We start from the raw sequence: 26,288 nt of genomic DNA, 5'->3' as shown, positions 1-26,288 counted from the left end.
TACAGCCTCCTTTCAGGCAGCTGTAGACAGTGATAAGGTCTCCCCTCAGCCTCCTTTTCTCCAGGCTAAAAGTGGAGGCCCAAAGCACAGTGCTGGGTCAGGTTGAGCAAGCACTGCCTCCCTGGAGCCACCAGTCCCCACAGATTGTGAAATGGATGCTGGGGCCTGGAGCAGGGCCTCCTCCCCCAGCCCTTATCTTTGCTGCTTCCTCCCCCTCCAGGGCTCTGCCTGGGCATGGCAGTACATGCAAAACCAAGCTGAGAAGCTCCAAGGCTAATTAATTACTAGCTGCTGATACTGCTGACTGAGCCCCCAGGGACTCCAAGGTTGGAGCAGAGGAGAAAGTGCAGAGAGATATTGGAAAATTACTGTTTAATTCTTCAGCATTACTTCTGACTATATGGCATCTGGTAGATGAGGGACAGGAAGAGGCTGATAATGAGCCAGCCATCACGATAGCTCTGCAAGCCTTCTCCTCCCTGGCAGCAGGGATGGCCAGGGTCCTCCAGGGCTGGCTGTGGCCCTGGTGACAGTTCATTAACTGGTTGGACATGGGTCCTTGTCCGGCGCTGCTCGTGTCTGGCCCTGCAGCTATCAGTACTCCTGCTGAGTGTCACAGCCAAGGAACTCTATCCGCAGGGCAATGTGGTTGTGCCACTGGCGGGGGTGTATCCTCACATAGCGGGCAAAGAGGGGTGGCTCCAGGGTGTTCATCACTGTGCTGGTGTGGTCTTGGTTTGCCTTGAAAGTCTGGAGAAGAGAGAGAAGTCAGGGGTGTGCTCTCCTCTGCTGGTATAGTGAGCCCATGACTTGAGGACACAACCAACCCACCACTTGGGAATGCTTTAGGGAAGACAAAGCACAGCCTGGCTCACGGCTCTTGCAAAAACTCCTGTGAGCATGTTTGCTGTCAAGGGCTGTTCTTGCTGCCCAGGGGGTGTCCATGGGCTGCCTCTGGCCATGGAGCAGCTCTGCCTACCTTCTCCTTGCCATCCTGCAGGACCGGGCTCCAGTCCACACCGTTCTGGCTGCTGGAGACAGCAAACTCCTTCACAAACATGTGGGTGAAGACAGCTTTGGCACCTTGGGTTATGATTGCAGTCACTTTCTTGGTTATTTCGAAGTCCACCTGCAACCACTCGCTGGGGCTGTTGCTCTGGGGAAGGACAGACTACCTTCAACCCTTCAGCAGCAATGAGAAAGACAAGATCATTGCAGCCAAAGCCAAGTTAGCCCTGCACATAGTCCTGGGCCACAACTGACCTGCCAGGCCTCTGTTTGGAGCTGCTGAATGCTAAATCAGTGCGACAATTCTCCTGCTTGTCTGCAGGCAGCTTGCACGATGCACATGGCTGTACACGCTCCCCACGCAGCCCTGGCTAGGGGAGGCTGCAAGCACCAGCCTGCCTTCTGGGATCCCACCTGCCTGCCCATGCCCCAACTGCCTGCCTGGGCAACTCTTTGCCTGGGCTACCTTTGGCCTCCATGCGTTGGTCCTCCCTTGCAGGTTCAGGCGTGCGTGGGAGGGTGACCAGCTGGAGAAGACACTAGTGCTGTAAGAGGATGCGGAGATGCGCTGGTCAGGGATCCCTCTGTCCTCCATTCCTAAGGGCATGGAGCAGCCTGGAAGAGAAGAGTGATGTGTGTCAGAGGGGGGAGCAGACCCATCACCAAGACGCCTTCTGGCCGCTCACTGCTCCAGCCACTTTGCCTGCTTATGGGTTCTCCTGCACCTTGCTGCAGTGTCATGGTCCCTGCACTGCTGTGCGCAGCATGGCTCTGGCTGGGGATTGCCTAACTACACCTACCGCTAGTCCCACCTTCTTTTCTCCCTGGAGATTTCATCTAGTAGGAATGTGATGAATTTGTGCAACTGCCAGGACATAAGGAGAACCTGTCTCCAGGGGAAGGACACAAATACCTGGCAGGGAGCCACCCTGCACACGCTATGATCAGATGTGCACGTGCACAACTGCCTCAGAGCTGGCTGGCAGGCTTGTGGCATGGGGTGACAGCACAGCCGCTGCTGCTTGTAGCTGCTGGACAGTCCATCCTGCTGATGTGCGAAGCCAAAGAAAGGATCCCAGAGCACCACTGCCCCCAGTCACACAGTCAGCCAGAGTAGTCTTGCCTAGGAGTGGCAAAACCAGAGGAAAAGCCAATAGTGTCTGTCTCTGCTTTTTCCCTGCTCCCCCAGACTGAGGCAGCAGCTCCCCAGCTATCAGCTTAGCTGCTGCTGGAGGCTTCTGGTGGTTCAGGAAAAAGTGGTGGTGAGAGCTGGGCCCATGCTCTCCCTCTGGTATTGCTATTTATGAGACCATAATGAGATTTTCCAGCTTTGTTCCCCCAACATCTCAATACCATCTCCAGCCTCCTCCCTCCCCCTCCACAACTGCCTGGAGTGTCCTGAAACACATGGAACTGGCACTCAGGACCCCACCGGATCAGGTCCCGACTTGGGTGCTTGGTACCCAGAGTTGGGACATACTGTTCAGATCGCAGCCGATGAGCTCCATGCGCAGCGTGGTCCGAATGCTGTAGTGAGTAGGGTTAATGCGGATGTACCGGGCTATGATCGGAGGGTTGAAGCGATTTTCTTTCACTCCAGTTGCATCCACATTTGCAAAGAACAGCTGCAGGGAAAGGGAGAAAAAGGATTGTTGTACCAGTGGAAAGAGAGCAAGACAGGATAAGGATTAGTGGGGAGAAGATTTCTGTCTGTCACTTCTGTATCTTATCACTATCCTTACAAGGGAGAGGCAGCTCAGGGAAATTGTTTGAGAAGTGATTCAGACCAAAGAAGTATGAATGAGCCAAATTGGTGTGAACCACTGAGAAACTGGAGGAGGAGAAACTTAGGGTCCTTGCAAATCAACATGTTTTTATATTTTCAGCAAACAAAGGGGAGAAAAAGAAGAAAAAAGTCACTCCTGGGACTTTTGAACCTGGGAAAAGTTTTGACCACAGCTAGTGTAAATGGTGGAGGCTTTTCTGGATACTTTTCTTCTCCAGCTGGAATGATCAGCTTATGCATATTTAGGTTGTGGGATTTTTTTCTAATGAGTAGAGGTCCTCCAAATCACCTGCATCTGCACAATGTTTTTAGAAAGTCAAAATTCGCCTTTGGGGTCAAGAAAGATATTCAGACAAAATCTTATGCCCAGGTCTAAGTAACATGCAATGTAACATTAAGTGGTGGATCTCTCAGCCACCTAGGGTTGTGGAAAGAAATAGCTCAGTCACTTTAAAATGAGACAGATGGACACAAGTCCCTTGTGGATCTGTGATCTGCGATTCAGTCATCCTGGCAGTGAAAGTTCACTGTTCCTGCCCTAATGAAATACCTCGGGGGCTCAGGAGGTCTCTGCCTTGTGTACAGAGCTCCCTGGTCCATGTCACCCCAAGATACTCCATTCTGGGAAGACATGCTCCTCAAGAACCATTTGCCTTACCATCTGGGTGCTGGTGGCATTCCCCTTGTATTTCCTCCACCTTTGCCCATCAAGGCTGTAGAAGACAACAAACTGGGAGGTGTAAAGGCTGGAGAACTTTTGTCGGGCTCCTTGGGTTTTTATGCCGTGAATAATCATGACATGCAAAAGGTCCACCTGAGAATGAAAATCAGGAATTCATTTCTGACAGAAAACCCAAACCATGTTCAGGGAATGCACTATGAACCCCTGTAACTTGCTTCCTCATGCTGTAACTGAGCACAGGCTATGGAAGCAGTTAAAATAGTTGTTCATAAGGGCACAAATCACCCAACATCTGGGAGAGGGCAGGGGAGAGCTGTTTGGAGAGGTGAGCTGTTCTCTCTTGGTCTTTGGGGGACTTTTGCACAATCCAATGCTGCAGCCAGACCATCAAGTGACTCCTCTGAATGATGGGTGCACTGAGGATGGATCTGGGGCCAGACCAACTGCTATCAGGGTCTCAGAGCTCACCTCCCAGAGGAGAAGCAGGGGAAATAGCAGGATGTAGCTGGGGAAACAGTGGACAGCCATGTGGGTCCTTCTGCACAGCTCAGCAGCCACGCGCGTGCCCTTGCAATGCCCCAGTGGTGCTTCCAGCCATGTGGCCCCTCTTACCTGGATCCAGGCATTGTTGCGGTTGGTGCTCCAAGCATTGATAGAGCCAGTGTTGTCCAGCCTGGCCAGGTGAGGAGCCCACTGCCCTGCAAGGAGAGCACACAGATATGAGGCTGCTGCTGGTCCCTGGTGCTGCCCAACCCAAGGTGGTGAGTTCATCTGCAGGATGGTGCCTGAGTAGTCATGTACGTGGTGGCAGAGCATTGACATGATGGGCCAGACATGCGAGAAGATACCTACAGGTCCTGAGTGGGACACTGACATAGGTGTGCATGGATGGAGGAAGGACCATGCCAGGGACACGGTGTAGCAGAGCCTTGGGCAGGCAAGCATGGAGCTGCCCCAGGCTCACCTTCCTTCCTCACACAGCGACAACCCCTACTCACCATACTGCCCCGACGCAGTGATCTGAGAGTCTGCAATGTGGCCCGAGGCCAGGCCAAGGGCGTTTCGGCAGTCTGCAGTCAAACAGTGAGAAGAAGCGTAAAAACCAGGGAGAGTTAATTAGATAACAAGGCTTTTGAAGGAAAAGCCTAGGCTGGGTAGCAACCTCCATGCTCAGGGACCTTGTCTCAAGCCTTCAAGAGCCCACGGGCTTGTTTGTCTCGCACCAAATGGTGGGTTTCAGATGCTTCCACATCCATCCCTGAATTTTAGGAGTGCTGGAAGTTCCTGCTCCCAACCCCAATCTCAGCAGCAGAGAGTTTCCAGCATCAGCCACAGCAGCCTCTTGCCAAACTCCTGTCCCTGAGTCCCCAACCTTTCATTCCCATGTCCTGATCCCCCAGCAATGCTGACAAGCATCTCTTCCTTATACCCATGTCTTGCTCCTGGGCCTTTTCATTGCTTGGCAGCGTATTTTAAAAACAAATACCAGATTGCTAAAGGAAAATCTGCCTGACACCCCTGTTCCTCTGTGGCTCTCTTCTGGTCTGCTGAGCACAGGGCTGTTTGTCTCTTAGAGTAACCATTATTTTAGTGACTTTTCATGTCTTGGCATCTCCACTACATGGCAAATGCTTCTGGGGAAAATGCAAATTTGAAATCTTAAGCACCCCAGTGCGTACTTATGGTGAGGTAGAAAAGTGTTGTTCTGGGGCTGTTTCTATCAGAGCAGCCTGTAGTCAGACAGTGTCACTCACTGCCTCCTGCCATCACTCTGTGCCTCAGTTTACCTCTTGACAGGTGGTCAGGCAGTCAAGCACTATACCTTCCCAACAGTGCAGGCAAGCACCAGCAGGTGCATGCAGTTGCTGGGGTAAGTGCATTTTACATGAGGTCCCAGGGATCCTCAGTTTGGGAAAAGAAGAGCTCTGGGAGCAAATATTTGCAGGCAAATGAAGCTGGTCTCACAGCCTTCACCCCAACCATGTCCCTGACTCTGTGCTCTCTGCTGGGATGTATATGGTGGCAAGGGCTGAAGTTGTGACTTTCTTTCAGAGTGAAAACCCAGAAGACCCAACTTGGGCCACCTCAGGGGAAATGCTGAGAACCCTGGGGAAGGGAGCTCAAAAACGTGCTGGCTGTGGCCATGGCAGCAAGTGGCCCAGGACACAAAGAGGATCACTCACTCAGGTTGTACACAAGGAAAAGAGCGCTCATCCCAGCTTGCTGGTGCTCTCCCACTTTGCACTCTACCCGCCAGATCCCGGCATGAGAGGGCCACATCTCCACCGTCCTGAAGACACCTGGCCATGAGTGGAGAGCAGACCAGAGGGCAGTTACTGGCTGTAATGGGATGCCACAACACCAAGCGCTGTGCAAGCACAGAGCCACACTCTTCCAGGTCCATTCGCCCTCCTTGCCATGCCCCTGCAGGCTTGGCACATCCTGATGGGCATGGGCATGGACATGAACCTCTGGCAGCTGGGATGTGCAGTGCCTGTGCTACATCTCACCGGGATAAAGGTTGTAGACTCCCATGCGATACTCCTGGCTAGTCCTGACGCTGAACAGCTGCCCATGAAAGTGGACGGAGTGGATATCCTCAGTGCTGCCCATGTTCAGGAGGTGCCATCGGACCTGTTGTTGCTGAGCCATCACCAGTCCAGGCAGCGTGTCACTCACGTAGCCGTTGATGGCTGGGGAAGGCAGCGGTCATGAGTGACTCAAGGCTCCAGGGTTTTCCATCTCAGTATAGACTGCGGGATGGAAAGGGCAAGAGCAAGGGTCCTCACCATGGAAGGAATGGTTTCCCTTAAAGTCAGGGTTGTCCTGCTGGATGCGGCAGGGAGGGCGGCAGTTCCTCTCCATGTTCTCCTGGAAGTACCAGCTTTTGGTCTCGTCAAAGATGGTGAAGAGCAGGGAGAACTCCTGCACGGCCAGCTGCCGCCTGAAAATGAAGCTCAGCACCCCACGGCGACAGATGATCAGTGGCCCAATGAGGCCTGAGTGCAGGTCCTTCTCCTGCCAGGGAGCAGGGAAAGAAGGGTTTGCTTCAGAGGGTGAGGCAGCACTGGCACACACAAACAGCACAGCAATCAGGAAAGTCGTGGCTCTCTCTGCATCCCTGGCCCAGCTCCCACTCGTGCACAGGGCATAGTGTGTGCAGGGTGGGAAGGACATACTGGGTTCACTGAGTAATGCCCAGTCTGCCCCTAGCTATGAAAGGCTGCTCAGTAATTGTTTGTACATGCTTTCAAGAGAAGTGGTGTCTGTCTGTCCAACAGCCCCTACCCCACTAACACTGGAATCTATGGGACAAAGTCAGCCAGATTTGGAAGATGGGTAGGAGACTATAGAATGCTATTTCCCTGCAAGTCTCATAAGCTGGTACAACTGGGAAAAGAGGGAAAAACCCAGTTAAGGGAACAAGAGGAGGAGAGGAGAAGAGAGGAGAGGGCACTAGCATGCATTCATCACCGCATTAGACACCTGAGAATCTACACAGCCACGGGCTGCTTTCAGCACAGCACCATAGGAGAAGTCTTGACCTCACAGTCAGGACTCAGGCATGCTGTCTGTCTCTCCTTCCTGAGATGCTTCCAGAGCAGGCTCCCACCTACCAGATCCACGTTGGAGAAATAAGCCCAGGCCTTGCAGTCAAACTCCTGTGTGGTGGGTGCCATCTGGGGCAGGACTTTCCAGGAGTACTTTCGGAGCTCACCGGGCTGCACCAGCTCTCCACCCTGCATTGCACCCTGCATCTCCTCATAGGCTTGCAGTGTGGAGTGGAAGGAGAAGGGCCGTGAGGCCAGGTTCTTGAATGTAACCTGCATCAGAGGGAAAGCAAAGCAAAGGGAGTGTGGGAGGGTGCTCAGTGCAGCGCTGAGAGTGCCCTGGACCATAGGGTTAGATCCAGCAATGTTCCTGGTGCCCAGACCTCCAGCCGAGCCCTAAGCAGTGGCCACAAGCTGTGGTTATGCAAGTGTGATCCCCAGTAGAAAGTGCATCCTGACCCTGTCGGCAGGATGAGGCTCTCTCCTTGCTCAGTGGGAGTAAGATCAGCTACACTCAGGAGCCCAAATATGCTGAATCCGTCCTGGTGAAGATTTCAGTGAAAACTGGGCAACTTCTCCAGGTATATGAGTCCTGAGGCTGGTGAAGAGCCTGTCACCTCTTCCTCAGGTGGGTGCTGAAGGACCTTTGGTGGTGAGGGAAGCCCAAGCCTGCCCTCATGTAGAGATCCCAAAGCAGCTGTACTTAACCCTGCTTAGCTCATTACCCTTTATACAATCTCTTCACCCAAAAGGTTTCCCACAGAGCCCAGGAGATGCTCGGGCTGTGCTGTTACAGCGGTTGGGTCTGTCTCAGGTCCAAGGCTTTGCATCTGAACACTGAGGTTCCTGCTGGCCCATTCTTCCAGCCACTGAGGTCCCTCTAAATGGTGGCTCTTGCCTCCCAGTCTGGTGCCATCTGCGTGCCATGCAGGGTGCCAACAGGGCAGCTCCTGCTCCTGAGCCCTGAAGATGAACCCACAGGCATCCCAGAGGCTGCAGGCTCACCTCAGCATTCTGTCTGGATTTCAGGTTTTATAGGAGATAGGAATTTTCAACTCACCATGATGACATCCTCAACTTCTGCCCTGATGTACGGCCCAAGGATGCCCAAATGCTCGTCCAGCTCTCCCCGCAGCAGCGGCTGCGTGAAGGAATCGTCTAGGTACTCTCGGAAAACCACCTTGCGGTACTGCCGGAAAGGCTTCCTCCTGTCGCTCCAGGGGTCCCTACTGGGGTGAGGAAAGTTAAGCAAGTTGGTGATACTGTCTCATAGGGAGGGCAGCCATAGCAGACCTGCTGCAGGGCAGGGGTGATGCAGAGCCTAGAGCATCCCTGACCCACTTGCAAGGAAGCCTGAGGTTGCTGGAGTTACAAAGCTCCCCAGATGTAGGGTAGGTGTTGGGAGAACCTTCCCCCGGGCTGCTTTGCTGTGTCATACAGTCACGGACCTGTGATCTTGCCTGCCAGGACATGCCAGTTCACACATCAAGCCATGCCATACAGTGCAGGAGGAATACATGAGGGACAGTCACACTTACGTGGCTTTTAGGAAGTGCTGGGGTCTCTGGTTCCTGTATTCCCACATCACCTCCACCGCTGCAATGAAGTATTGCCGTACTGCCCCCTGGAAGGAGCGCGGGTCTTGCTCCTCATCCTCGTAGATGTCAAAATCCTCCATGGACTGCTCTGTGCCACCGTAGTCATCATAGTCCGGCCTGTCAGCCTTTGGCTTCAAGGGGCTGGCATGGGTGTTGTTGTTCAGGGACGGTCTCTCCATATGTCCTGGGGCATGGTTCCTCTTCCCAGCTGTGCTGTTGCTTTCCTCATACTCCTTGGGCTCTCCTAGGCCCTGGCCCTCTCTCTTCCCCATTTCTCTGAGGACATCTCCACCACTGAGCATCTGCCGTCCATCTGGACTGGCTTGCACGTATTTGGCTGGTTTTTCAGTAGTGCTGTGGTTGTGAGCAGGACTGCTTGGAGACAGGGAGTAGTTCTCTTTGGAGGCTGGTTGCATAGGGATTTCTTCTGGGCTTTGCTCATATGTGCTCTCAGGCACATAGTCCTCTGTGGCATCGGCCTTGAGCTGCTGAGGCTGAGGACTGAACTGACCCGCCTGCTCCACAGAGTTTGTCTCCTCCTCCATCTGGCTTCTCCCCTGACCTTGCATGCTCCCAGAAGCCCCCAAGACAGCACCCCTGCCCGGCTGCAGCTCAGCCAGAGCTGGGCTCTGTAAGCCCCCTGCATGTCCTACTGCCCCCAGGGAGACTGGTTCCCAGTTTGAGGCCAGGTCCTCAGTCGCAACAGCAGCCTCCGTTTCTGAGCTGCTTGCTGCCATCGGCACCTCGCTCTCCAGTGCTCCCTGTGTGGGGAAGGAGCGTCCGCTGTGCTGAACCCCCTCACTGCTGCTCCACACAGCCCCATCTCTGCTTGGCCTCCCCTCAGGATGCACCTCATCAGCACCACCTCCAGGCAGAGCCTGTGGAGCATCCCTGCCTGGGGGCAATCTTTCCTCAACCATATTTGATTTTTCTTCCAGGCTTTGCAAAGCCAAAGTGTTGCTTGATATCAGGGACCTCTTTTTGAAGTGAGCACTGCAAAAAGGGGAATGAGGTCCACATGCCTTTGGGGTTTTCTTATTCACTGCTGTCTCAGCAGTCTGACTGGCCAGATTCTGCTCAGCTCTGTAACCCTCAGAGAGGAGGTCCCTGCTGCCAGCCCAAGTGGTGTTGGGAAGACCCAGACCATTCATCAAGCCTTTGCTCTCCAGTGACCTGGCTTGTCGAGGCCTCCCGTTGGGGCTGCTCACACTCGGGACCGAAGCCCTGTGTCTCAGAAACTGCTCAGGGCTGTTTAAGAAAGCATTTGGGAATGGCCTTGTGTCGTTGGCTATGATGTTTGATTCAGAAAGGGCAAGACTGTCCATCTCTGACAATTCCTTAGCAGCTGTAGCATCCTGAAACACTGCCTCCATGACTAACTCATCCCTCTCTTCTGTCACTACATAGCTGGAAGGCTCAAGGTCATTGGTGTGTGAAAAAGTGGTTTCTAGAAGGCTTGTTCCTTTGGCAAGCTCACGGGCTTCTTGTTCTGTGTCACTTTTTGCAGGTAAGGAGTTACTTTCATCTGTGAGGTTTTGTTCTTGTACAGGTTTGCTGGCTCCCAGGTCTGAAAAAGAAACATTTTTCCCTTCAAAAGATTCATAAAAACCTTGTGAAATCACTTCGTAAGGTCTTTTTTCCAGCCTAGCATCTAGCTCATTTGATGAATAATTGCTTTCTCTGGTGTGACTGTGAACCACACCATGAGAAGTCCTGTTGTCTTCTGTCTCATCTGAAGATGCAGAAGGATTCTCCAGTGTGAAGGAAGAGCTGTGATCAGTACTTAAAGTGGGTTCTGCATTGATTGTCTCCTTTGACTCATATAGATTTAAGGATATTTTATCAGCCCCTCTTAGCAACTTGTCCTCAGAACCCCGTGAAGACGTCTCTTGAAGTCCCAGACTGTGCTCCAGGTCATTCTGGTGAAATGAGCTCCTGTTCTGTTGAAGAGGAGCTTTGCTAGAAGCAGAAGCAATTGAGTCCCATAAGCTTGTTGCATGAGTAGTAGTCTTCTGAGGTTCTGCTTCCAGGATCTCTAATGTACCACCAGACTGAACCATTGTCCTTTTTACTGGCTCCTGAACCTCTGAGATTTTTGTCACCTTCTTTCTTGCCAGAGCATTTTCTGGAGCTGGTGTGGCTTGATGCAGCCGTTGCTGACCTTCTTCTGAGCTCACAATACCATGGACCCTTCCACTGACACTCACCAAGTGTTCTCCAGGTGGGAGAACTCCAAACCTTTCATCCTGGCTGATGTTTCTTGACAATTCTTCTTCATCTTCCAGGAAGGATTCATAGTAGACTAGCTCATAGTTTGTCTCCGGCAGAGAAGACACGGAAATATCAGATGGATGTGGGATTGTTCCTGAAAGTGTTGATGGGTCATTGGAATTGGGATCATAAATCCTGCCATTGTTCGGGAGGGCCCCACGTCTGGGTTCTGTCAAACACAATCTTGGATTCTTTGTCTCATTTCTTGAAGAGGTGATGTTGTTCAGTTGCTCATTCACACATGGCCTGCGCCATCTCTTTCTTTTAGAGAAGCCCCGGGGTTGGAAGTCAAAGGCACCATCCTCCTCCTCGTAATTCACATAATCTTCCCCATCAGAGTATTGCTCATACTGGCACTGTGAGACTGTAAACTTGGCACGCATCCCTCGGTCTCTGAAATCAGGATTCAAGCACCCCAGTGTCCAGACACCTGTCTCAAGAGAGGACAAGAGGACACCATCAGCCCATCACAATGGGAAATCAGAAGAGCTGCCATGCCCATGCTGCTCCCTTGCTAGTACAGCCTGTGTTTTCAGGCAGCCTCTGATTCATGGTAGTGATTTCATGTTCTCATAATCCCTAGGGTACCTTACAGCTGGACTCACAAGATATCAGGGTTGCTGGCAACATCAGAGCTGGTCCTGAGAAGCACCATCAGCAGGGCCAGTGTTTCCTGCAGAGCTTAGTGAGCTACACACACCTGTGAGACTCCAACAATAGCTTGGTGAGAACAGGTAATGCACGGAGAACCCACAGAGCCTCCAGGATTATTGCCAGCAGGAGAGTAATCACCATAATCCACCCCCAAAGACATGCTGGTGCTGTCAAATACACCTCTCTCCCAGACACTCTCGTCATGTCTCTCCCACGTGAGGAGAAAGAAATGCAAAGGCTGCCTCTTGCTCACATCCCCAGCCAACGCGTCTGCTCCCTGCAGCGAGTGCCTCTTCTCCAGGCACCACGAGTGGGTGAGGAGGTGTGTAATAACAGGGGTCTGACACTGGAGAGACCTGTCGGCTGAGCTGCTCTCCTGCTTCCCATCGGAGGCAAAAATGCAGAGCTCAAACAGATACACTGTTTGGCTGGGTTTTAGAAAACTTCCTGGGGTATCTAGAAACCCTGTCAGCTTGGCTCAAGGTGCAGCATCTGTGACCATCATATCACTGTTTGCAATCACATGGGAAATCCTGTGTTTCCTCTGTGAGTGAGGAAATGGTTAACAGCACCGCTTCTGCAGATGCTAAGGAAAAAACGCTGAGAGAGGGGAAATAAGACCAAACTTTGAAGCAAATCCTTCATAAGGCTTCTCCACAGCTGCAATTTCTGTCTTTGCAAATGCACGGAGATAAATGGGGTGCCATGACCTGTGGCTGATCCCACAGCAGGGACAGCACTGCTGCTCTCCTTGACCTCTGAGCTTGGAGCCAAGGACACAGATGCAAGGGGCTCGCGTTACTGCAACCAGCTTGCTGGCTTGGCAGCATGTGTGACCTTAACGCACACTGTTTATGAAGTAAAATACAGTAATTTAATTTCTTTAAGTTTTAAAAGGATTTAATTTTTGCCTCTCACTTTGCTTTGCCAGCAGGTTGTGCATCCCTTTGCTCTCATGGCTGCCCAAACATGACCGGGTACCAGAAACCTGGCTGGAGGTACTCGCTTATCTCTCCTGTGATGCCAAGGTTTATAGAATAGCCCACGTTACCAACCTGGCTTTTCCAAACTCATGAAGACCGTTTCTCCAGAAAACGGGAAAAGGGTAAGCACGTCCTCAAAAACCATGTTGCGCTTGAATGTGTTTCCAGAGAAGAAGACGGAGAGGAAATCTGTTTGGGCCCCAACGCTCAGGACATACCAGTACACAACATCATGCAGGCAGAGTTTTGACTGGAGGTTGTCAAACGCAAAGCCATTAATAGCTGGAAGAGAGCAGGGGTGACATATTTCATCATAACCTGATTCTCCCATGGCTGCTGAGCTACCGCATGTTCCCCGGGGCAGGGCTGAGCCTGTGTCTGCCAGGGCTTTGCAGGGAGCCCCTTGCCAAGCACTCACTGTGCATCAAGTTGGAGGCATAAAACTGGGGGTCCTGGGTATCCACATGGGCTGCGTCAGTGCAGAACCTCCTGATGTTCTCCTCCAGGTACCAGCTGCGGTTCTCGTCGAAGACCGAAAACAGCACCAACCTCATGTTGTCTGACATTATCTGGAAGGTGGAGAGGGAAGCCATTATTCCTGCTCTGATCGTAGTGTCCCTCGCACCCAGAGTAGCTGTCAGGTCCTAGCCTGGATGCATGGGGAACAGTTTATTGCTATTTCACAGGAGTTAGTGTCCAGGCTTAGAGACAAGGGAGCATGCACAGGAGGATGGGGAAGGCAGGGGCAGTGGGACTGATGGTACGGTTGAAGAGAACAGGACAGACAAATTTGGTTTTACCCAAATATTTCACCCACAGCTATTACTCCAGCCTTTCAGCCTGGCAGTTGAGGCGACAAAGGAAAGACCCACCTGATTTCCCCTCTGATCCATGGTCTTCTTAAAGCAGATCAAGAGGGGACCTATCAGGCCTGAGGCTGTGTCTCGGACTGGGTCGATGGAGCTGTAGTAGAAACGGGTGAGGCAGCGAGGATCTGCTTGGGTTGGTCCATCCTCAATGGTGATGCTCCAGTTGTAGGTGAATGACTGGCCAGGAGGGATAGGAATGTCCTTCACGTCCTTACCTGGCAACATAGAGGCCAAGGGCAGATCAGTTAGGTCTGGGATGCTCCTGCCAAGGGTGAGCCCACTTTTTAAAAGAGCTCAGAAAGGAACTTTTCTGACCATACAAGTTGCATAGAAAACTACCCAAACCCATGCTTGCCCTGAGATGGCACACTGGCTGCTAGCACCTGTTTTCATGTAAAGTTGATCTGGACAAAAAGAGCCTCTGGGACCAGTGAGGATGGAGAAGCATATGCTTAATTTTGAAAGCCCTTGGAAGTCCTGCAAACTGGAAAATTTGCCCAGTCTCAGCTGCGTCCGGGCTGCCTAGAGAAGTTTGCAGGTGAAGGTGGAGAGCTGGGATGAAATGGGTGAAAAACAAAGCAAGGAAAGAAGTTTTAAAGGAAATACAGCTAGACCGTGAGAAAACCAAGGAGGAGATCTGGAAGGAACCAAAGGAAAACTCAAATGCAATTAAATCCCCTAAGCATTCAGCAGGATCTTGCAATGACATAGCTTTAGGACAAGACATTTCCCTGCTCCAAGTGCCCAGCTGAGCTGCTGTAAGAGCACAGTTTGCAAAGCTCATGTGTCAGTCAGGGTAGGAATAGCTCTTTTTATTTATACTTTCCTAAAAAGCATCATCCCTGTGGCTGCAGGACCATGACCTGTCCGCTTTCACAGAGCTGAATTGCTGGCAAAGCTGGTGAGCCATGTCTGGCTGGGGAATGTTGACAGAGGGGCAGGGACAGGACTCCCAGCTCCCTTGTGTCACTTGGCTCCTTTAGAACTGCCAGACGATGGGCTGCTTTGCCCTTTTGACTCTCCTGAAGGAAAACCTTAGTTTAAGTAGTAACAGGTCACAAAGCTGACCTAGCTTGCTGAACTCCTTAGCAACTGCCATCCTGGTTTTGCCACCTCTCCTGCAGCAGAGGAGCTTTTCTCCGGCATTTGTAATTGCTCCCATCGTTATGATGCACCCAAAAGAGCAGAGGGAAAGAGGGGAGAGAGATGTGGCATGATTTTGCCCTTGTAGGATGTGGGATGGCCTTGCACAAGCCATGATCCTGGGACCATACCAGCAAGGGACGAAAGCAATTCTGGGAAAGAGAGCTGGTAACTCAACAGCCCCACAGCAAAGACCATGAAGCTGTGAGAGGCAAAGTCCAAATCATAATGAGCCCCCCTGCTATCTTAAAGCAGGGCAGGGGGACCCTAGGGAATGAGGACTGTGAGAAAACCGGCAAACACAGGCAGGATCACCAGGGTGGTTCCTGCCTCATCAGAAAGTGGAGGCCTCCAGGAGAGACCCAACAACATGGTCCCAGTTCCCTGGTTGATAATGGTCCTTCTTCCAGCCATCATCCAGGCTTTCCTTAAAAACAGGGTTACATGGCATCAAAGGGGACGTGAACCAAGAATCATCATCATTTGGGATACAGGGTTCAGGCACCTGGGTGGATGGGTTGGACAACCAGTCTTACAACAGGCTGCAGGAAGCTCTCCTGGCCCAGAAGAATGGCAGTGGCCAAGTGATGTCCCAAATTCTCCTGGTCTGCCTTACCTTGAGAGGGCTTCAAGGTGTAGTATGGCCTTATGCTGGTAAGGCCATGAGGGTAGATGTTGTACGGTCGGCTTGCCAGGTTCCTGAACACGATCTGAAATGAGGACAGCCAGCAGGAATGTTTAATGCTTTCTGAATGCTGTGAGCCCTCGAGGCTGCCCTCAGTGTCCTCGTAGGGAGGGAACACTGGGCAGTGGCTACCTGCCAGTGTCCAATGGGGAGGAACTCGGACATGTCTGGGACCACAAAGCTGGACTCAGAAGAAACAACTATTTATTTCTCTACAGGTCTACTCTGTCCATCTTTCCAGGAGGTGCCCATTTTAGAAAGGGCATGAAAAGATCATATTTATTAAAGGGAAAGTTGATGTCTTCAGTCTCTCTTTGTATATGAGACAGAAGAGGTCTGCCAATCCAGGAGGCCCCAGAGGAACAAGACACTAAGTATGCACAGCAGTCAACAGCTTCAAAGTGCTTCTCACTTCACTGCATGAAGCCCTTCATTTATTTCTCTAAATAGCTCTTTCAGGGCTTTGCCACCTTTAGCTCCATGCCCAAAACTGCACAGAGAACCCAAGGCAGGGAGCAGAAACATGAAGGTCCTGGACACCATCCTATTCCTCCTAGGAGCAAACAAGTCAGGTAAGTGGTCAGTAGAGGCACTTGGGGAGACACAAGCAACGGTCTCCAATACTGTATGATAAGAGGAGGCAGATGGAGAAGAGTAGAGGACGAGAGGACACTCCTGCCTCAGAGGAAGGTGCTGGATGCCCTTTGTCATCGGTTGATTCACACAATTCTTAAGATGCCTGCAATGAAGTCAAATCAATGTAACGGGGCCATATCCTGTGCATCTCTGCTGGTCTCACCAAGAGTATTTAGCTTTAGCTTTCAGTAACATCTGCCTTTCGGTGAACTGTGGACATTACCAAACATAATAGAGCACCTCAAGGACTTATATCAGGTCTTAGCCACTACCTTAGCTATTAGGAGGAAGAGCATCAAGATTTGAAGTTTTCCCTTCCAGTCCCTCTTTGTGGAAAGCAATCTCTCTCTTACCTTAAATTGATCTCCAACCTCTCCCTTAATGACAGGCCCCAGAATTCCCTTGTCCGGTTGATTTGACACCTTGCGCTTCGTAAAGGTTGCATCCTCGTATTCCACAAACATCACTTTCTTATACTTTGAACCGATCCGCTGAGGACCAGCCTCCAGGAACAGGCTCGTGATGTTTCTGCAGACAAGGCAGAAAAGCAGCAAACAGCCACATGTGGAATGCTGTCAGAACCTGAGCAAGACCTTTCATTGTCCAAGGACACACACAGCTGCCCAAGGACTACTACCAGTGCACAGTGGGATCACCCATCCTTGCAATCACAATGTGCGTCCTGGGGAATCACGTTTCAAGTGATTCAGTGCTTCTTTAATGGAGAAAGCTTCAACTCCATTGCACAGTAATCCTGTCTTGGAGGTGACTGTGAGAGATGAGAGGGCAGGTTGTCCTCTATCAGGGAACACCCCCAGTGTGCAGGCAGAAGGCAACAGAGGAGCTGCTTTTTCTTGATCAATGCAGCTCCTTCCCAGGAGCAAGGCCAGCCCTAAGCTGAAGAGGACACGTGCTATGGCTCACCCTGCGGGGGGCTGAAGCGGGAATTCCTGCCCCGCATGCCTCGCTCCAGCGGCCGCTGGCTGGGATCCCCATCCAGGGCAAAACTCGGTGACCCCACTATCAAGCCAGCCCCAGCTCACACAGCCTGTGTGAGTGCAGTGCCATCAGGACTGGTGACAAGTGCTACTGTCGAGCAGTGCTGACTAAGGTAGTTCTGCTGAGATACTGCACTTGCATCACCTCTCTCTCCAAGAAGTGGGGCAGCAGCAGGGGTTAATTGCCTCTGCCGTCTAGAGCAGGTCCTTCCAGGTGGGGCAAGGGGACCCACACTTTGGGACTGTGGACACACGACCTGGCTGTACAGGGCCTCCTGGCTAGAGGAGAAGTATCACCAGGAATTGCTGCCTGCTGAGAAGGGGCTGACCATGGAGACATGGGCAACAGAGAGACAAATGCCCCAAAGACAAATGCCTCTGTGGGGCATTTGGTAAAATGAAGCAAAGCCAGGTCCTGCCTTCCCATGGCCTCCCCAAGACCACCCCTTGTCCTGCATCCATTCTGTTAGCGTTAATAAGAAAGAAAAAAAACTGTCCAGGTTAGGCAGAAGGGAATTACATTTCTGGGGAAAAGGGGAAGAGCTGGCAGGGCTGCCTCAAGGAGCAGCCTCATGGGCACACGTTGCCCAGTCTCACCTGTCCAGAGAAACTGGCTTCACAGGGGCATAGTCCCAGTCCATTTCCTCAGCTGCAATGTAGTAAGTCCAGGTCATAGGCTTCTCTTTAACAAAAGACCGCACTTGGATGATGTGAAAAGATTCCTCATCTTCTTCAGGGTAATCCATGTCCTCTGGCTCATCTGACAGCATCCCCATCTTCAACAGGCGCTCCTCTGGACACTCATCCACCTTTACCATGGCCTCCATGCCAGCTGGGTTCAGACAAATCAGGCAGAAAGGGTCACACTGACATGCCAGCACCAGCACACACTCCCCCAGGCTCTGCCTGGGACACGTCCTCTCCACTACTGTCCCCATCAAATGAACCATCACATGGGTCAACCTATGCCATCCTGGTCATGGACCAGGTTGCACATGGACGTAACACTATGGAGCAGAAGGGGCCTTGGAGCTGTAGCACTGCACAGAACCCTGAGCCCAAGCCATCTCCTGAATTTCTTTTCCCCTGAGCTCTTGTAGAATAAGGTTACCTTGCTGATGGGAGAGTATCTGGCAGAACACCCGAAACCAGCCAGCTGTTCCTGGCATAATCTCAGCTGTGAGATACGTGGCAGGGGAGATTTCTAGGCTGCTGAGTCGGTGGCCTCTCACCAGGAATGTGTGGGCTTCAAAGAAGATGGAGTGGACTTCTGGCCCAGTGCCCAACCCAATCACGTGCCAGTGGACCTTCTTCTTGAGGCACAGTGTGAGACCTGCCAGGAGAGAAGGAAAGCACTCAGGAGTCAGCACCATCTCCATCCCTTGTCCCCACTCTTAGTGTCATGGACTCGGAGCCTGACATGTGCTGAGTAGAGTCCCCTGTCCCGCAAGGTGATGGCTTCACACTGGAGACGTTGTACGTGAATGTGGAGTATCTGAGCAAAATAGAGGTGCAGGCTACACCATCTCCCTGAGATGAGACTGTATTCACAGAGTGGTGGACTTTGGCAGGGACTTTGGGAGGCATGTTGACAGAGGCTCACAGTGGGATGCAGTGCCAAAAGAGATACACATGCTCCTTGACTCTATAAATAAGGACTGGAAAGGCGAATCATTTGTCCAATGATAACACCGGCAAGCCTGATACTGAAATACTGCATCTTGGGCAAGGGTCCATCACATCCTCAGCAGTAGCTGAAGTACCCCACAAAGGACAGAGAGGGGTCACCAGGATTATTTGAAGGCTGGAGAAAATTCCTTCCTTGGAGACACTCAAAGAGCTCAGTGTACTTAGGAAATGCGAGAGGACTTGACTGCATTGTAAAAACATTTTCCTGGAGAGAAATTAGTGTGTGCTGAAGGGCTCTGTAATCTAGCAGGAAAATGAATAACAAGTTCCTGGAAGCTGAAGCCAAACAAAGTCAAATACAGAGTCAAGCACTTGTTTTCAGCACTTAGTGCAGTAGATGACTGGAACAGATTCCAAGAGCCTGGAAGGAGACAGGGTGGAGGCTCCGTCCAGAGGCCCTCAGCTCTCCATTGCCGCCCCTCCATCAGACACCTATCAGGCCAGGTCCCACAGCCAGACAGGGGCTTGCTGGGTGGAGGTGGATACCTTCTCGAGGGGATAGCCACTGTGCAGACAGAGTGGCTGACCGTGAGGTCTACATAGCTATTAAGCTCCATGGATCCACCAGGACAGGGAATTCAGAGGAGTTTTGCTTTTGCCTTTTATTGGAGAACAGCCAGACCCAGGTGAGAGCTTTCTCAGTGTGGTTCACCAAGGTTGCTGATGGTAATAACTCTCCTGACAGTGCTTCTCAGTTTGCCTTGGAGCTTCTTTGCTCTCAGGCAGCTCTGGACCTTTTCCCAGAAGAAAATCAGAAAACGTCAACTTTTGTCTTCACTGAGACCACAAACGGCCTTTTCTTTTGCTTTTCTGGAGAAAAGGAGGCTGAGGAGAGACCTTATCACTCTCTACAACTACCTGACAGGAGGTTGTAGCAAAATCAGTGTTGGTCTCTTTTCCCAAGCAGCAAGCAAGAGGACAAGAGGAAATGGCCTCAAGTTGTGGCAGGGGGGTTCAGATCAGACACTGGGAAAAAACTCTTCACTGAGTTATCAAGCACTGGAACAGGCTGCCCAGGGAAGTAGTTGAGTCACCATCCCTGCAGGTATTTTAAAAAACACATAGATGTGGTGCTCAGGGACATAGTTTAGTGATGGACTTGGCAGTGTTAGGTTTACATTGGACTGAATGATCTTAAGCGTCTTTTCTAACCTAAATGATTCCATTATTCTATTTCCCAAATCCTACAGAGGTGTGTTGTCAGACCCAGGCTCGTGAGACCTGAATTTTCCCCTCAATGCTACCTCCAGTGTTGTTCACAGGGTTACAAGAGATGAAACTCTTTGCTACCAGTACTATTCCTGGAGACCTCCAAGGAGCTCAGCTGCACTTGGCAACACAGACAGTCAGAAAAGAAGTTCTGCCCCACTGTAAATGGGCAACGCAGATCAAGGAGTTGAGATGTGATAGTCCCTCTGGGGTGATCACAGCCTCACAGGTCCTTGGAAACTCCTCTTGATGTCCCTTCTCACATCCTTTCACAAGCTACCTTGAGTTTCCAGACCTGGCTGCTCCACAGTTCCTAGCACCTCCCATGCTCTCCATCGCTGTCCCTGGAGCACCAGGACTCACCAGGCAGCGAGCCATTGATGTAGCCATTGACGGTGTGCAGCTCCATGCTGTTGTGACGCTGGGGCTGAGGAGCTGCCAGGGAGCCAGGCTCAGAGTACCAGCTTTTCCCTGTGGAGAAAGGAGGACACAGACAGCTCTTCACTAGAGAACATTTCAAAGAACAAGGAAACTTTCCCACTGGGGTGAAACAATATGAAAACCAAAATCCAGTGATGTCAGATGTGTGGTGCCTGTTGGAAATCCACAGCAGACCTGGCCACAGCTCTGCATGAATGTGGTGGTTGACCATTGCTCATAACAGGGCTTTGCTCCCCTACAGATTTAGCTTGTGTGATGGGAACAAGGCCAGGGCATGGATGGGGAGAGCTGGGGGGGCTGCAAGCTCCCTGCACCTGGGGCACAGAAGAAGGAGTGGAAGTACTGACCAGGAGCACATTGGCTGGTAGGCTGTACAAGGCTCAGACCCTTGGGAGGCAGACTGGGAGCTGAACAGCTGTGCTCACACCACGGCCAAAGCATGCAGCCCAAACAAGACTGAATTCAGGGTCCAACATGAGTCAACATGGTAGTTACCTTCATCAAACACTCCGAAGAGCATCACAAAATCTTGCTTTGTGTCCTCATTCCAATTGCTCGCCAAGGTCCCTGCAAGATGCCACACGACAGATCTCTTTAAAGGTCAGCAAGCACCATGCCTGTCTCCCCAGGGAATTCCCCTTGTGTCCTCCAAGAACTGGTAAATCAAGGCCAGGCTGTGGAAACCAATCCCACCCCAGCTACACCTCGCTTTTCAAACTCTGGAAGGCATCTTTGATTTTTCTGCTTTTTGATTCATGATTGCATGTGACCTGTCCCCATCCTATTCTGTCCTTACCAGGCCGGCACACAAGCAGGGCTCCGATCAAGCCGGAGTTGATGTCCTTTACGCTGTCAGTATTGGAGGAGTAGGAGTAGGTCAGACATGATGAGTCGCCATCCATCGGGCCCTGGTTTTGCTGGATTTCCCAGATGTACGTGTGTGTCTTTCCCGGATCCACTCTGTCACCCTCCTTCTCTGGCTGACTGGTCTCATCCTCATACCCTGCACCTAAAGCCAAAGGAACAGCCAGATGTTACTGAAGGTTCATCCCCAACATACCATGGCTACAGAAATGCATTTTTCTCCAACCCAGAGCACAGCATCTCTCCATCCCAGCCCCCAGGGTCAGCCCAACTCCCACGGGCAATGGCTGGTATCAGGGTGGTGAACAGAACTGTGCTGGAGACTTGCTTTTTGGGCTGTGCTCCCAACACCTGCCCTGATGCTGGAGGGCACAGTCTTCCTGGCCCTAAGCATCCAGCCTCAGTTTTAACCTATATATTACTTCATAACTGATATGGGTTTGCTCTGGTCTGTTTGTTCTTCTCGGCTTGTTTCTGGGCTGGGCATGGTCTTCTTGTTTCCTCAGGCTAAGCGATCTCTGTGACCATATGTCCTCATAGAGGGACATGAATAGCATGGTCAGGGAGGGACGTGCTCCCTCCTGGCAGGCAGGCAGCAGAGTGGGAGGTGCTGGCAAAGGACTTGCAGCACCTGGTTATTGCCCAACTCACCCTCTGACGCCTTCCAGTAGGACACCCCAACGGCGTGGAGGTTGTACGGGCGGGAGGCCAGGTTCTTAAACGTGATGACCACTGTGTCATAGACTTCTGCTCGGATGGTGGGGCCCAGGAGACCTGAAAGGGGGAACACAACAGGGTCAGGCAGCTGGGGTCAGGCAACTCACACCCAGCCGTGGGCTCCGAAGGGTCTGGACTTTCGACCTGCAAAATTAGCGGTTGTCCCTCATGTAGCATGGCAGCATGGACTGCTCCGGCACCAGCAAGGCTCCCTTCATCCCCAGCAGCTCTGCCATACTGGGATTCTAACCAGGTCCTTCCCCATTCCTGGCTGAGGAGCTGCCAGCAACCAACCCAGGATGAGTTTGGCTGCCGTCAAGGAGAGCTAGGGCTCACCACGCTGTAGGTGCTTCTTACCCATCCACGCTGGCTTGGGCTTGGACTGCGTGAACGAAGCATCGGTGTACTCCACAAACACAGCCTTCCTGTACTGGGGAGGGACACCAGGCTCGAGGGGCCAGGGGCTGGAGTGTCCTGACATGCTGCAGGAGGAAGAAAAAGCCAAGACTGATGGTGCAGCTCCATTCACGGATGGGCAGCAGCCATCCTCTTCCTCCCCTCCCTGCCAACTTCCCTGTGCTGTGCCAGCCCAGGAGATCACTCACCCTGTTGTGTCCTTTGAGTTTCCTGACAACTCCCAGGTGTGTTTGGAAATGTTTTGCTCAGCTCATGGATGATAATGTGGCTGTGATTAATGTCACAGTGTTAGCCACGATGGAAGAAGACACAAGGGCAGGTGGCACAGCGCCATACCCAGCTGCAGTTGGGAGTGGGCACAGCTGCAGGCATTGCTGCCAGCCTTCTGCCTTGTGCCTTGCCTGGCTTCATGCTTCCCCGCCTGCAGAGACCCAGGGCACGGGGAGTGCTGTGACAGCAGTGTGATGGCAGACACATCACATATAAACTCAAGCATCCTCCCCGGCTGCCCCTGGCAAAGAGGCAGTGTTGGGCTGCATGGCAGGTCATGGCAGTTTGCTTTGCCGTCTGAGCAACATCCCCACATTCACTTCATTTCTGACCAAACTGGGATTTACAGCCAGCCTCTAAAGAAATTACTCCTCACAGCAGGAAGAAAAAAGATCCTCAAACGTATTTCACACTTCACTTATCTTCACTGGACACTTTCTATCTGTAAGCAGCTTAACAAATTCATTTTCCAGATGCAATCCAGCACATTTATCAGGATGACAAAGCCATGAATTTCTCTAGGGATTTTAGACGCTGGCTTATCAACCCTGGGACTGAGACCATTTCCAGTAACCAGACAGTCCGCTTCCAGACTTGTTTTGTTTGGACCAAGAGCCAGGTGTTATTTTCTTCCCTCTGATGAAGCAGGTAGGATTACTCTCACCCTCTGACTAAGCCTTCATTCAAGCAGCGGTTCCCTTTGTGACTCTTCCTTGAAGAGGAAGGAGACAGAGTGACTCAAATTTAGGAAAGGGCGATGCACGCTCTCCCCCACGCTGCCGGCTGGAGGCCACCTACAGCTGGAGGATGCTGTGGGGAGAGTGGGGTTCACCCTCCCTAGGGGCAGAGCAGGATGGGCGCCCACAAAACCCCCCCACACGCCCAGCTCCTGCCTTTCCCATTATGGCTATAACCCCATGTTTGGGCCAGCAGGAAGACTCCAGCAGGCATGGCCCCAGTGAGCAGGGCCAATGCATTCAACTGACTTTTCTCATGAGCTGCTATCATTCCTGGCTCAATGGCAGGAGGGTCCAGACCAAGCTTTGCTCCCCAGGATGACCGTACAGTGGGAGGTGTCAGTGCCATGGGGTCACTGGCACCAGGCTGTCCACTGTCAGCTGTGCCTTAATCACTAACTCACAGAAAGTCCAGCTTTGAAAATACATTCCTGACATATGAGGGTCTGGTCCTGAAAATCCCATGATGAACAAGGCAGAAATCCTCTGGAGCCAGAGGGATTTTGCTGGCATGCAGGGGTACAGCTGGGAGGAGACTTGGTGACACCAGGGCTCAGTGCCGGGTCCCACTGCCACAGCAGAGTCCTTTGCAGGAGATGAGGAGCCAGAGTTCAGCACAGGGATGTCTGATCCAAGTGCTTCTGGCCCGTCCCCTGCACTTAGGGACCTGGTGGACTTCCCACCCCGAGGGCAGCTGAAGCCAAGGCAGGGAGAGAAGTTCCTGGCGCCTTGGATCAGCATTGTTAGCTGCACTATCTCTTTATCTCTGGGAGCCAGGAGATGGCCAAGGTAAACACCCTGCACTGCCAGAGCACTCAAACATGCCTGCTGCTACACGGCTGCCGGCTCTGAGCCAGAGCTGAGATCCCAGGGACTGTTGCAGGATGTGCTGCCCCTGGCTCCAACCCTGCCAGCAGGGTTGTGTTTGGGAGGAAGAGAAACTGAAATCATGGGGAAGGTGTACACAGGTCTGGCCTGATACGCTGTAGCCCATTCCTTTGGCAGAGCTTTCCACAAACATTCCAGAGAAACCATTGGATACATACAGGGGGTTTGGAGGTCCTGCCTGGAGGTGCACCCTTGGGGGCTACCATGAGATGCTGGTACCACAAGGGAGAATGGGTGAAGCAGAAGACATCCCACACACAGTTTGGAGGCACCTCAGCTCGGGCAGCAGCTCTGCTCCTGCCACGCAGTCCTGGCTCGCTCCTGCATGCCTCTTCTCCCCGGCCACGCTGTTTCCCTGTGCCCCCCCCACATGGGGCACCTGGGCTGATGCTGCAGGGCCAGGAAACAGAGAGCATCATCCAGCTGTGAACAGTCACACTGATCAAGCCTTGGTCCCCTGGGAGCTGCTCTGCCCAGGTGTGCCCTGCCTCTCTGGGGTAGAGCACGCCTCCAAGTCCTTCTGAGAAAGCCAAAGTCATCTCTCCCCATTTTAGAGAGGGACAAGTGACCTCAGACTGCCCACTGATTCCCTGCTTGTCGCCGAGGCAGAGACAGGTCCCTGAGTCACTCATGGGTCAGAGACAGTGCACGAGCACATCATTAAAGCCAGTGCCAAAATAGAAAGCCACAGGGTTGAATTATCAGCATGAGTGACCTCACCTCCATTGTAGCCTAATGGATCTGAAAGCGTCATTACTAAAACCAGGGTGGGGGGGCATTAGTAAAACAGAGGCTGCTGGATGACATTTTCCTACTGAAATAACCAAAGTAACTCTGATACAATGACTACTACAGCTAGTCAGGCTGACCTGGCTCATCACTGGAGGTCTGGTTTTCAGTGTCTGACCACAGCTGCTCAAGCCAGTGTGGGTCTGAGATGGGACCATGGGCTGACAGCACCCCAGCACAGAGCCTGGGGAAGGGCATGTGGCAGCGGGGCAGAGGGTCTGTCTTGGTCCCCAGTGGATGTAGCCCCCAGTTCTGCTCCCCACACTGAGCTCAGAACAGCCCATTCACAGCCACATGTGCCCAAGCCAGCTGTGTTTCCAGACAACACTGTCCTGATGCCTGAGCAATGCAACTGCCACTTTTCCTTCCTACTCCAAAAACCACCATGGGCAAAACCACCATGCCTTCCTCCCTCTCGTCACCGCGTACAAACAGCATTCATTGTCCAAACACCAAAAATTATTTTCATTCCCTAAAGGAAAAAATTCAGCCCCAGCAATGTAACGTACACAAATATATAAATAACTACATCTGGGTTTTACCAGGGCCAGACACAGTGGAGAGCCTTTGCTGCTCTGAGTTATGCCAGGGGGCAGAGCCAACCTCCCACTGCAGCCAGCAGGCAGGGAGGCACAGGACCTCATCTCCCCTCGCACCCCCCAAAGCTCCCAGGTTGCAGAGCAGAAGAGAAAGCACAGGCTGGAGAACCAGCTCTTGGCTCTAGACATAGAATTTCAATAGCCACAGACAAGCAGCATTAAGATAAAGCAGCGTAGAGCAGTAATACAGAGCAGGTCTGCATCTCTCTCTGCAAATTTATTCCACCTGTGTGTTATCAAGGGTTGCACTTAATGACACCCACTCCCAGCTGTACTGGCAACTCAGCACACCCACCGTGCCATGTTGCTCCCATGCACCTGCCTGGACCCAAACCCACGGTGCCAGGGTGGGAAAACACCCATAGCAGGCTGCTAGAATTGCAATAGAAAGAGTTTTACCCTGCAGGCGCTTGCAGCTCGGAGAGCAGGTCGCTATGCATGTAGTCCCAGGTGGTTTCCACTGCTCCAATGTAGTATCTTCTGACTTTGCTGATGCCCTCCTCAAGCAGGCAGAGGAACAAGAGGCCACGCAGGGCTCCCACCAGCATCCTGCGTGCTGGCTGGGAACTGCTTTGGCTCCAGGAGGAAAAGTGAAAAGGAAGGAATGAGAAAGGAAAGAGAAGAGAAAAGCTTTTATCTTCTCATTCAGCTGTCGTAATCCACAGGAGACGATGATTTCAAGCCAGCACCCACAGGCTCAGTCAGAGCCCTGGAGAGTTTCTCAAAGACATCAGGAGAGGAATCGCTCAAGCTGGTTAGTGCAAAGAGGAGCGAGCAAGCAATGGGCTCTCCCTCTCTTCCTCT

At 52.1% G+C, this 26,288-nt stretch overlaps 1 protein-coding gene across 2 annotated transcripts; it reads right to left on the bottom strand.

Moving 5' to 3' along the window:
- Positions 1-355: 355 nt before the first annotated feature.
- Positions 356-26,288, bottom strand: F8 (coagulation factor VIII). Of its 2 annotated transcripts, none has more exons than XM_065077763.1 (26): positions 25,884-26,288; positions 22,142-22,266; positions 21,719-21,841; positions 21,000-21,212; positions 20,699-20,770; positions 20,126-20,233; positions 17,976-18,197; positions 17,462-17,696; positions 16,220-16,394; positions 15,162-15,255; positions 13,406-13,617; positions 12,952-13,102; positions 12,606-12,815; positions 8,566-11,326; positions 8,088-8,256; positions 7,094-7,300; positions 6,266-6,494; positions 5,987-6,169; positions 5,660-5,776; positions 4,475-4,546; positions 4,089-4,174; positions 3,453-3,608; positions 2,489-2,633; positions 1,475-1,623; positions 980-1,156; positions 356-750 (listed from the first exon to the last, which is right to left on the bottom strand). In XM_065077763.1, the coding sequence occupies exons 1-26, from the start codon at positions 26,030-26,032 to the stop codon at positions 595-597; spliced, it is 6,696 nt and encodes a 2,231-aa protein (XP_064933835.1). In that variant the 5' UTR covers positions 26,033-26,288; the 3' UTR covers positions 356-594. The 2 variants fall into 2 exon arrangements, with proteins under 2 accessions (XP_064933835.1, XP_021140640.2); XM_021284965.2 differs by having other exon boundaries at positions 21,719-21,872; positions 25,884-26,108.

Source organism: Columba livia, chromosome 12 (genome assembly GCF_036013475.1).
Source record: "Columba livia isolate bColLiv1 breed racing homer chromosome 12, bColLiv1.pat.W.v2, whole genome shotgun sequence".
NCBI lineage: Eukaryota > Metazoa > Chordata > Aves > Columbiformes > Columbidae > Columba > Columba livia.
The sequence above is the reverse complement of the archived record's forward strand: the minus strand, read 5'-3'. Positions and strand labels throughout refer to the sequence as shown.